This window comes from Loxodonta africana, chromosome 4 (genome assembly GCF_030014295.1).
Source record: "Loxodonta africana isolate mLoxAfr1 chromosome 4, mLoxAfr1.hap2, whole genome shotgun sequence".
Classification (NCBI taxonomy): domain Eukaryota; kingdom Metazoa; phylum Chordata; class Mammalia; order Proboscidea; family Elephantidae; genus Loxodonta; species Loxodonta africana.
This window is the reverse complement of record NC_087345.1, coordinates 151761692-151774030: the sequence shown is the minus strand read 5'-3', so window position 1 is coordinate 151774030 and position 12339 is coordinate 151761692. Positions and strand designations below refer to the sequence as shown.

The window sequence follows — 12339 nt, the reverse complement described above, 5'->3', positions numbered from 1 at the left end:
AGTCTTTCTTCTCAAAATTACCACCTTTTCTAAACTCAACCTTTCTATTTCCATCAAAATTATAGTAACTCATACTCTTAATGTTTCATTTCAATTTTCAGTGAAAAAGTGATGCAAACTAAACAATATCAAAAATCCAAAATATATCTAGGGCTAAAGTACCATCCTTCACCCTTCAAAAACAAAAACTTACATTAAGACACTACAAAAATTTAACAAGCATTTCTTTTTATTTTCTTAGCAAAGCAGGGGAGAATCGCTTTCTTAGAGGATTGAGTATAAGTGATCTAAACTGGCTTTCATGCCATATACTTGGAATGAAAAGCTGGATTAGAGACTCAGGAGCCCCTCCCAACCGCCCTCCTCCCAAATCCAAAAACCATGTGGCATTTACAAACCACGGATGCCTACAGGTTGCATAGGTTATTCTCTGAGTTCTTGGAAAAAGGAAGACTATGAGATATGGGGCTCCCTGTTCAGATGTGGGATGCGAGGGGGCAGTACTTACTATTCTTTATTCACTTAGCCCAGACTACTGAGTTCTGGCACCTCTAATCTCTAATCCTCAACATGGCACAATAGTTGGGGTGGTTGTTACTACTCTTTAGGTATGTACGTCCATCTTAGGCCAAATAGCTCCTGGATTTGCTGGATGAGACAATTCCTGTATTAATGCTAATATTTCATTTCACCCCTCTTTTTAGGGTGGGAGGGGAAAAAAAAGTGTATTTTAGCCATTCTGCCAGATATGGCCAACGATCACACCTCTTCTAGCTTCCCTCACATATTCTCCATCACAAGTTTTCCTTCAGGAGGCCGAGCTTCCTCAGGGCCTCACGCCGAGCTTCTTCTGTGGAGCCTCGGCCAGAGAACTGAACAGTGATGCCCTGGGGTCTGAATCCAACAGCTCTGGGGAGAGAACCTGACCGCTTCCTAACATCCTGGCTATAGTCTGGCTGCTGGTATTCATAAAAGCTCTTGGTGGCATTCTGGCGTGTAAGTTTATTGGTAAGAGCCGGGTCTGGGCGGAAGGTGATAGTCTTTCCAGTAGAGCCAAAGGGACTAGGCTCACTCTTTAGGACATCATGGATGCTTTGGAAGCCATTGGCCAATGTTGGGGACTGTTCTGTCTGTACACCTTTGGACTGCTGACTACTGGGCTGCCCTCCTGTCCCTGGGCATAGAGCTTCCTTGACAGGGCCTGGCTTGCTTTGGTCACATATCACTTGCTCGGGAGAGAAGCTTCTCTGCTCATTGAGGGCACTCTTTTGGGACCGATCTTCTATTTCTCCCATGGTGAGGAAAGAGACACCATTAATGTTGGCTAAGACCTGGGCTTTACGCTCTTGTACATTGACGGCTGCTTTCGAGATGGTCTTATTGAATTCCTTCCCTGAACTGTTGGTCACGCTAATATTGCTGGGGAAACGGTGAATCTTGGGTGCAGGCTGGGTTACGTGTCTCTGCCAAAGGAAGTGGCCTCCATTTCGAGGGGCTAAAGAAGTCGGTGTCCTCCATTCTCCAGGCCTGCTCTCCTTCGAGGGGGATGTGGGGGAAAGTGCTTCATTTCCTGCCAACTTCTCGGAAATTTTCTGAGCGATAATAAGCGGAGTAGGAACTGAGCGGGGTAGTTTTGGGTGCTGTGCTGGAGGAGAAGGAGGCAGCAGCTCTTTCCTGGGGTGGGCTGGAGTTGAGGTGATAGGCGAGGAAGGTGGCAGAGGAAGGGTCTCTGGAACTGTGGAGTCTAGTGGTGGAGACTTCTCAGCATCTTGCCTCCTGCATTCCAGGACAGGAATTCCTTCCTTTCTGACAGGTTCCTCTTCTGAAAAGGGAGAGAGAATTCTCATAAGCTACTTTTTTTGTTTTTTCACCACATTAGGTAAAAGTAAATACATTACATATCCTATTCACTGAATTTAAAAGGGCCTCAAGGGACTTACTTCAGCTTTGACAGCACCTCCTATAATCTAAACTCTATTTCTATCCCTGTTCCCTGGGATAGTGAAAGAGAATGTAGTATATTATTCTCATAACAATATGGAGAACGAGAACAAATCAGTTAAACTGTGAAAGACTTGCAAGTCAGAGATGGTCAGTACCTAGGAAGCATATTGTACAAGTGGCTTCTAAGGAACTACCATCCTGAGGTGTGTAATACGAGGCAAAGAGCAACTCACCTCACTAGGGGATTTTACAAATTGGGAAACTGAGGCTGGAAAGTTGTGTGGCACACACCAACAACTCCATCAGATCTTTCTAGATGAAAGATATTTAGATGTGTTACATTCCTCTATGAAACAGAAATGTTTCCTGACACACCAGGTAGAATTTCATATACCTGCCTTTGAGCCTTTACTATAGCCTTAATATGTATCTATCACAGGCCACCTAACACTTTTCTGTATGTATTTATATTTACCCACCTGTCTCCCTCTACAAAACCATATGCCATGTCTTATTTATCTTTTTATCTTCAGAATCTCACAAAATGCCTGCCACAAAGTAGGCCCTTAAAAATATGTTATGAAAATGTCATGCCAGAGAATTGATGGGTGGGAGTGGCTTATTTTCAAAAAGTGTTTTCCTTGGCATGATTGTAATTTGACATTTTTAAGGAATAAGCTGGTTCAAATTAATTTTAGGATCTAGATACTTAAAGCAGAAGGGTAACGACAATGGAGATTCATATTAAAGCTCTTCTTTGAAGAGATGGCTGCAAACCAAGCTCCATGTTTGGAATACATATTCATAGTATGTGAAATTCTGAGTAATAAACAACTGTACTTATGAAGTATATACATACACATGTTTCTAGGGGATCACTACAAATAGCAGTTATGTAGTTACCAGAGTAAAAGTATTTTCCCTCCCATTTTTTCCTTATCTTTTCCAATCCTTGTCCCCTGCCCACAATTATTTTCGATCATCTTTTTCTAGTCAGGAAAAAAGTTGGAAGAAACTCTTCTCTTCGTCCACTTCCCTCTAGTTCTATCACAGAACTAAACCCCAAGCTCACTGCTGTGGAGTCAATTCCGACTCTACACAGAGTCCAAGGCTGTAAATCTCTAGGGAAGCAGACTGCCACATCTTTCTCCTGCAGAGCCCCTTGGCTGACCTTTCGGTTAGCAGTCAAGTGCTTTAACCACTGCGCCACCAGGGCACCTTATCGCAGGATTAGATGGACAAAAGCATACCCCTCCTTTGATGCCACTATGAGGTGAGCAAAATGTACAAAAGTAGATGCTAAGCCAAATTTTTATTCTGATCTTTTTCTATTCTCCTGAATCAAGCTGACTTGTCAGTTCATTTACTTCTACTTTGGAAAGTCATGCTACAGAAATGGGGATAAAATCTTGCACAGAAATCCAGATTAAACCTCAAGGGCTAAAATGTAAGTACCTCTCATTTTCTTTGTAGGGTAGAATTATTATGTGGAAACTATTTCCAATTTTCTTCTTCTTTTTTTTTTTTTTTAATACATAATCCATTTGTATGCCTGATTAGTCTCATTCTCTAATCGAGCCTTTCTGGAATTTCCCTCCATGTGTTTTCTAATGTACTATGAAAGCATCTATTTGGTTGGATAATCAAATTACCAAGGTAGTAAGGATGCTACTACCTACAAAAACCTGATAAGTCTCAACAGCTTCTATACTGGCAAAGGGAGGAGAATACAACAAAAAGAAGTGCCTTTTTGTCTTGTACAGCACTAACAAACCAAGTCACAGGTCTGGGGACTTGTGCTTCACTCCTCACCCGGCGTCTGAGTCACATCTGGAGGGCACTCAGGTTCCCCAGCTGCAGGTACCGGCTGCACTAAATCGATGACATCTTCTGGCTCGGAATGACTAGACGTGCTCTCTTCCAGAGATCGTGGAGAGTGGCAGTGTACACCGCTATCACACAGCACTTGCTCCTCAAAGTTCTCCTCCAAGGAATCAATAGTTTCTTCAAAAAACAGGATGACATCCTTTTCCTCATGTGTGAGGTGCTTCAGGCTCTCATCATCCTATAAGACAGGTTTGGGGAATGGGAATGGAAGAGAGGAAACAAACAGTGGTTTCACTGAGGTGGAAAACACACACACATACACCCCAAAACAGGGATCAATACAGAGTCCAGGGTAGAATTCACAGCGCTCTAAAATCTCCCTCTTAGGGAGAGCCTGCCACTTAGGTTGCCCAACTGACAAACCTGTACCAATATGTCCCTCACCATTTTGCCTGCATAAAAAAGGATACTATAAAAAAGATGTTGCAAATAAAGGATCTTAGAACCTATTAACTGCACTAGCCATGGGGGTCAATGACAAAAAAAGCAGTTCTCCTTCAGTATCTCCTAAAGGAAGCTGTTTCCAACTTACTGCTGAAAGCACTATCAGGCACACTTATCTTCCCCATAACAACAACAGGGGGAACTCTTGGTTAAAGCTGATGGATTGAACTTGTATATTTATCTCCTCTCCCTCCAGAAACCCCACTACAACAATAAAAGGTCTTTTTTTTCCCCCCTGAAAAAGGCACACATCGCAGACAAAAATAAGAGGGAAAGAGATGTCAGCAACAAAAGTTGGAAGTTAGTAGCAGAAAGACAGATGGTAACTGACTACAAGACCTAAGAAAGTTGAATTTTAAGTCAGCGGTTTAAGAAAGTCAAGCATCAGCCTGCTGTGGATCGTAGAACCTTCCAAAAGCTCCAAAGTTGGTGATACTGAGTAGCTCTGAAAGTGTGGTAAAGGTGACATTGAAAATAGAAGAAGCAATTGGATTACCCAGCATAAAACTAGACATTTATTCTTAAAGAAGGTAAAAAGATTCTTTGAACTGGGGGACATCAAGCAAAGTTGAAAACGGGAGGAGTAAATGAAGCCAAACTGATGCTCCTCAGACAGAAGATTTTAAGAGTCTTTTCTAGGGAATATGAATGGTCCCAGAGGCCAAAAAGACTGACATCAAGGGTTCCCCAATAAAACAGCTCAGCAAGATCACTCTACAAGTGAAGATCACCATAAACAAATCCCAGCACACAGCTGTCACTGTTTCTTAATGTCTAACTCTTCAGTATGTATAGATAGCTAATGATCACAAGAAAGCATCTGATGAAAATCTGTAACACGAAAGACATACCTAACAACAACAACAAAAAAAGGCAGCTTATAGGAAACAAACTTGCAGACTGATAAATATTTGGAAAAGGTTATCATTTAATATACTTACAGAGATAAGACGAGATACTGAATCCTTAAACAAGAATACAATGCTATTATAAAAAACTACAGGACAAAAAGGAGCTCTTAGAAATTAAAAGTATGACAGCAGAAATGAAAGCTAAACAAAAGCCTAGAAGATAAAGTTAAATAGCTAGAAAAATATAACAAAAAGTCAAAAAATATTTTTAAAAAAATAATAGAAAAAGAAATTAGAGAATAAGTCTCTGAGGGCCAATATCTGAATAATGAGAGTTCCAGAAAGAGAATTCAGAGAAAATAGAGGGCAAACAATTATCAAAATATGCAAATAATACAAGAGAATTTCCCTAAACAGAAGGATACAAGTTTCCAGATCAAAAAGGGGGTATCGCTGTACAACATAATGAACAAAAATAAAACAGACCCATATCAAGGCGCATCAGTGTGCAATTTCAGGACACCGAAGACCAGGGAAAGATCCCGAGTGCTTCCCAGACTGAAAAAACAGGTTACACACAAAAGATCAGGAATCAGAATAGCAACAGACTTTCAACAACAACACTGGAAATCCAAAAACAATGGAATAATAACTTAATGAATTCTGGACTAGATTCTATACACAACCCAATTATTCAACACTGGAAATCCAAAAACAATGGAATAAAAACTTAATGAATTTTGGACTAGATTCTATACACAACCCAATTACTCATTAAGAATAGAATAAAATCAAGATTTTTAAAAAAGAAATGCAAGGTCTAAACAATTGATCTCTCATGTATGTCTTTATCAGGAAGCTATTGGAGGGTAGTGGAGAAGTGAGGGTGTTCCCCTATAACAACGAGTCAACAAGGAAGAAGACATGGGACCCAGGAAATAGGAGAGTCAATGAGAGAAAGTTGAAGGGAATCCCAGGATAATGGTGACATCCTAGGATGTCAGCTGTGCAGTGAACAACCAGTTTAGATCGGAGCAAGCCAGGGGACTACACAGAAAACTAGGCAAGCAAATAAAACCAAGATAATTACTAACCACAGAAAGAACCAAAAGTTGTGAGAGAAAGCAATCTATTCGCAGAAATACACGTATATACATACATACACACAGAGAGATATGTTAATTATATTAGTATTTATAGTAGCAAGAAAACACAAGAACAAGAGAAGGAACAATCTAAAATATCCAACAGTAAGCGTGTGGTTAAACAAATCATAGTACTTTCAGATATTATAGAGCCATTTTAATGGTGTTTTCAAAGAATATAATGTTAAGTGAAAAAACGTAGACAGAATAGAGTTGTTTCAATTCTATTTAAATACATGCATACTTAATACATACACACACAGAAAAAAATACTGAAAGGATATTTAGTAAAATGCTAATGGGGGGAGGATGAAGGTAAATAACAAGTATGAGTTAAAAGTGGTTGCCTCTGGTAAGTAGGAAATGGGGAGGGACAGGGAGGACCGATGCTTTTCATAAACGTTATAAAACAAATTGGCTCTAAACTATGAGCGTAAACTTTGATTAAAAAAAGTATGGTAGAAGCAAAGGTGATTCAGAGCTGATCCATATGGTGCAGAGTAATGGTTTTCATATGCTGATCTGAGAGGTATTCAAACGCCCATCTATCCCAAAGCATCTAACTCCCAGGCCCATCACAGGAAAAGCCACAATTTTTCAGACTTTTCTTTAGTTTAAGGCATAGTATACACTTATTTCTGGAATGATTAACAAAAGAATACATTCAAATTCCTCAAACTAGCCCAGACACATAGCTTAATCCTGAAGGTATGGTAACTTAGCAAAAGAAGAGCTGTCTACAGCTTGGGTTAGGTAAACAGTTACAATAAAATGTTGTCAGGGAGAATGAGCAACATATTCCTGTTGGATACAAACCTATATACAATTGTTGGGTCATAAACTATGTGTTTACTTTGATACATATAGTCAAACCGTTTTCCAAAGTGGTTGGACCAATTTATACTCCCACCAGCAATGTATGGGTGTGATGGTTTCTCTACGGCCCTGCATGATAGGTATGTGGCAGTGTCTCATTGTGAGTTTCAATTTTATTTCCCTGAACACCAATGGTGTTGAGCATTTTTTTCACAATACTTATTGGTCATTTGGAGATCCTCTTTTGTGAAGTGCTTGATGAAGCTTTTTGCCTATTTTTCTATCGAGTTTTTTTTTTGTTGTTTTTTTACTAGTTTGTAGGAGCTCTTTATATATTCTAGATACAAATCCTCTGTTGGATATATTCATTGCAAATATTTTCACCCACTCTGTGGCTTGTCTTTTCTCTCTCTTAATGGGGATTTTTTGATGACTAGTCCTTAATTTTAATATAGTACAATGAATCAATCTATTCCCTTATGGTTAGAGCTTTTGGTGTCTTATTTAAGAAACCATTACATACTCCATGGTCATGAAGATATTCACCTATGTTTTATTCTAGAAGCACTAGTGTTTTTAACCTTTCATATATAGTGCTACAGTTCATCTGGAATGAACTTTTGTGTATGATGTGAAGCCAAGATTTACTGTTTTCTAAAGTGACATCCAATTGTTCCCAAACCATTCATTGAAAAGACCATCCTTTCTCCACTGCAGTGCCTCCTTTGTTGTAACTCAGGTGTTACTACATGTGTCGGTCTGCTTCTGCATTTTTTTTTTTTGGTTCATTTGTCTACTTCCCTATCCACACACTAATAAAACACTTGCTTTAATTATCACTTTATATTAAGTCTTGATATCTGATAGTTAATGCCCTCCAACTCTGCCGTTCTTTAAGTTTGTCCTAGCTTTTCTCAGCCCTTTTTATTTTAAAATAAATTTTAGTATTGGCTTGTCAATTTCCATATGCATACAAATACACACATGTTCTTGTTGGGATTTTGACTGGGATTGCATCAAAGGTCCTTTGAGAACTGACATTTTTACAATATTTTTCCAACTCCATGAATACTTTTCCAATTCACAAAGTGGCCTTTATTTATTTATTTAGATTAGTTGGTCTCAAATGTGGTCCCTGGGCCAGCAGCAGCAGACACTTGTTAGAAATATAAATCCTTGGGCCCATCCCAGATCTACTAAGTCAGAAACTTTGAGGGGTTGGACCTGCCAATCAGTGTTTTAACACGCCCGCTAGATAATTCTGATGCGATAAAGTTTGAGATGCACTGATTTGGCCCTTTAATTTTTCTCAATATCTTGCAGTTTCCAGTGTAGCGATCTTACATATTTTTCCATTATATATTCCTAGGTATTTGATGTTTTTTGATGCTACACTTTTAAAATTTTCTAGTTGTTGTTATATATAGAAATATAAAGTATACTGACCTTATAATAATTTAATAAATTTGCTGTATAATTCTAAATAGTTTATCTGTAGATTCTTTTCAATATTTTACATATACAGTGGTGTCTGCAATGACAGATTTTTATTTCCTCCTTTCTATTCTTTATGCCATTCATTCATTCATTCAGCCTTATACTGGCAGTGTTGTCCAGTCAGCTGAACAGAAACGGCATCTTTGTCTTGTTCTTAGACATGTCAAGGGAGAAAGCTTTTAATATTTCACGATGAAGTATAACGTTTGCATCCCACAATGCATAGGACAACTTTCCACAACAAAGAATTATCTGGTCCAAAATGTCAATAGTACTCAGACTGAGAAAACCTGATATAATGAAGATGATCATATACATTTGCTCCTTTAATCTGTTAATATACTGAATTACAGTGATTGATTTTCAAATATTAAACCAACTTTGCCTTCTGGGGTAAGTCCAACTTGGTTGTAACATTATTATCCTTTATGTATGTCACTGGATTTGATTTGGTAATATTTTGTTTAGAATTTTTGCATTATACTCACAAGACAGATTTGCCTGCAATTTTCCTGTCACTGTAATCACATTTTGTATTCTTTTTTTTAAATGTGATCTTTTGAAACAATATTCCCTAAAATTTTAGTTTATGGCGTATCTTTTTGCTCTATATTTTCTGAGATTTGGAGGGGCGTGGTAAGGAAGCCACACTGCCTTCAAGAATAACTTTTCTCTAGCTGAAATTAAGAATAAAACCAAAAAAACCAAACCCAGTGCCGTCAAGTCGATTCTGATTCATAGCGACCCTGTAGGACACAGCAGAACTGCCCCATAGAGTTTCCAAGGAGCTCCTGGCGGATTCAAACTGCCGACCCTTTGGTTAGCAGCCGTAGCACTTAACCACTACGCCACCAGAAATTAATAGCTTCATATGAACTAAAACCAAAACAAACAAAAAAAAACCCAAACCTGTTGACATAGAGTCAATTATGACTCATAGTGACCCTATAGGACAGAGGAGAACTGCCCCATAGGGTTTCCAAGGAGCGGCTGGTGGACTCGAACTGCCGACCTTTTGTTTAGCAGCTGAGCTCTTAACCACTGCATCACCAGGGCTCCACATGTTAACTAGAGCTCTGTAATTACTTTTCTCCATTTACACAGCTAGCAGTTCTATCATCCCTGAGAATTTCAATGCTCCCTCTAATAAAAGGGCCAGTATGAGGAGCCATTTAAAAAGCTGGAAGATACTACAAGGCAAAACAGATAGAAAGTATCCCTTACTTAACATTTTTTATTTAGCATCGGACCAAGAAAAAGAGGGGAGAAAGAACCACTATTGTAATCATTAGCAGTCCTCTATGTCTACAGAATATATGACTAAGGAAGTCGTATCTTATTCTGCAAACTTCAGAATAAGCTCCTACTACTTTTCAAATTTTGCTTCCTATCACTCCCCCCTTTATACTTTAAAAAAGGGGTGGCAAACTTTTTCTATAAAGGACCAGATAGTAAATATTTTGGGTTTTGTGAGTTTTGCTGATGTAATATGAAAGAAGCCACAGACAATAGGTAAATGAACAAGCCTAGTTGTGTTATACTAAAATTTTATTTACAAACACAGGCTGGTGGCCAGATACAATCTGCAGGCTGAAGTTTGCCAGCTCCTGCTCTACACTCTAATCACATGAAACTATTTGCTATCTCCTACATTTGATTCTATGTCAGCAATGTGCCCATTGCCACATCTTACCTACCCTTCATGGTTAAAGTGAAATGTCGCCACACCTCCAACCTATTCCCATAGGATCTACTGAATCATACATTCAAATATTTGAACGGTGACTAAGCATCAAACAGTACAAATACAACAGTGTAAATACCAATCTTGCTAGCTAGAACTTACTGTCAAATGAGGGTTTCAGATAAGAAAACAGCCAATTACATTACAGTGCAGAAATTGCTATGACAAACTCACCATGGATCACATAGCACGGATGTGGATTGTCACACTTTTGAGGAAGGGGATCTGATTAAGAAAAACATCACAGAGGAAATGATATTATTAGTTGGTGAAGGAAGGGGGTGGGAGTTAAGCAAAAGTGGATGAGGGAGAGGTGGTGTTGTTAGGCACCATTAAGTAAGTTCCAACTCATAGCGACCCTATGTACAACAGAACAAAACACTGCTTGGTCCTGCTAAACTATCCTCACAATCACTGTTATGCTTCAGCCCATTGTCGCAGCCACTGTGACAATCCATCTCCTTGAGGGTCTTCTTCTTTTTCAATGACCCTCTACTTTACCAAGCATGATGTCCTTCTCCAGGGAGTGGTCCCTCTTGATAACATGTCCAAAGTATGTGAGAAAAAGTCTCACCACCTTTGCTTCTAAGGAGCATTCTGGTTGTACTTTTTGCGAGACAGATTTGTTCCTTCTCCTGGCAGTCCATGGTATATTCAGTATTCTTTGCCAACACCATAACTCAAAGGCATCAATTCTTCTTTAGTCTTTCTTACTCATTATCCAGCTTTCACATGCATGGGAAGCGAATGAAAACACCATGGCTTGGGCCAGGTGCATCTTAGTCCTTAAAGGGACATCTTTGATTTTTAACATTTTAAAGAAGTCTTTTGCAGCAGACTTGCCCATTGCGTTGTGTGATTTCTTGACTGCTGCTTCCATGGGTGTTGACTGTGGATCCAAGTAAAATGAAATCCTTGACAACTTCAATCTTTTCTCCATTTATCATGATGTTGCTTATTGGTCCAGTTGTGAAGACTTTTGTTTTCCTCACAGAACAAAAGCGATAGTTAGAAATGTATTTTGAAAAGGTAATGCTGGCATATGTTGAATATGGGAAACAACTGAGGCAAGAGTGAAAGGTCACCTAAACTACAGTAGTGGTTATAAGAATAGAGAGAAGAGAGAGATTTAAAAATGTAGAATCAACTCCTTATATAAAATTTTGTCTTTTACTATAGTTATTCATCGCCCATGTTTTTCACCTCTACTAGATTTTACACTTAAAGCGTCTAGTTAAAGGATTCACGTCTTTAGTCTTTATCCACGGAGCTTAGTGTTGTCTCCCCTTTAGCAGGTAGTCGCTGTAACCACAATGCTAGCTGTCTCCTCACTATAGCTGTCTGTCTATGGTGACCAGAACATGAAACTGCCTTTATCATTTTCATAAGAAATTCAGTCACACTATTCATTTTTTGATTTTTTAAAATTTTACTGGATTTGTGGGATCCTCTGAAGGTTAACAATAAATGTTGTAGAACATTCCTGCCTCATCTTTTCTCCCTATTTCCTGTTCTTGCTGGATTATCCTGTCTCCCACCCACACAGCATTCCTCACAGGTCAGTCTCACTGATCTCATCCCCACTGCTCTCCCAGATTCACCTCAAAGCGTTTCAAACTTTTCTTCTACCTATGCAGAGTGGTTGAGCTCAGTGGTTCAACCCAAAAACCTTGTAAGTCTAATATCATTAGGGCTCTTTGCATAACAAAGTTCCCTCCAGTTAACAATTACAACAACCATCATCAGGATGACATGATAGCAGCCATGAATAAAAAGTCTAGGAAAATAAATTAATGCTTTTTACCTGTTTCCTCCTACTTTGACCTCACCAGTTCAGGGCTTCAATAGGGTTTTTCATGAGTTTTTTTTTTTTTTTTTTTTAAAGAATCTACTTTGGTTAGGTGTAATAATTTCTCTTTGGTTGTGTCCCCCCCACCAAAAAAAAACCAAACTTGTTGCTGTTGAGTTGGCTCCAACTCACAGTGAACCTATAGGACAGACTAGAACTGCC

The 12339-nt window shown here is 38.9% G+C and overlaps 1 protein-coding gene across 4 annotated transcripts in view; it reads right to left on the bottom strand.

The window, feature by feature from the left end:
* Nucleotides 1-211: 211 nt before the first annotated feature.
* Nucleotides 212-12339, bottom strand: part of PROSER2 (proline and serine rich 2) — a 65550-nt gene continuing 53422 nt past the window's right edge. For 3 of the 4 annotated variants that reach the window (XM_010590734.2, XM_023548920.2, XM_023548921.2), the window contains 2 exons: nucleotides 3757-4009; nucleotides 212-1822 (listed from right to left, as the gene is read on the bottom strand). In XM_010590734.2, the coding sequence (XP_010589036.1) occupies nucleotides 795-1822; nucleotides 3757-4009 (1281 nt within the window). In that variant the 3' untranslated portion in view covers nucleotides 212-794. Of the gene's footprint in view, nucleotides 1823-3756; nucleotides 4010-10502; nucleotides 10554-12339 lie in introns of all 4 variants that reach the window. The other variant, XM_010590737.2, reaches the window with a different exon arrangement.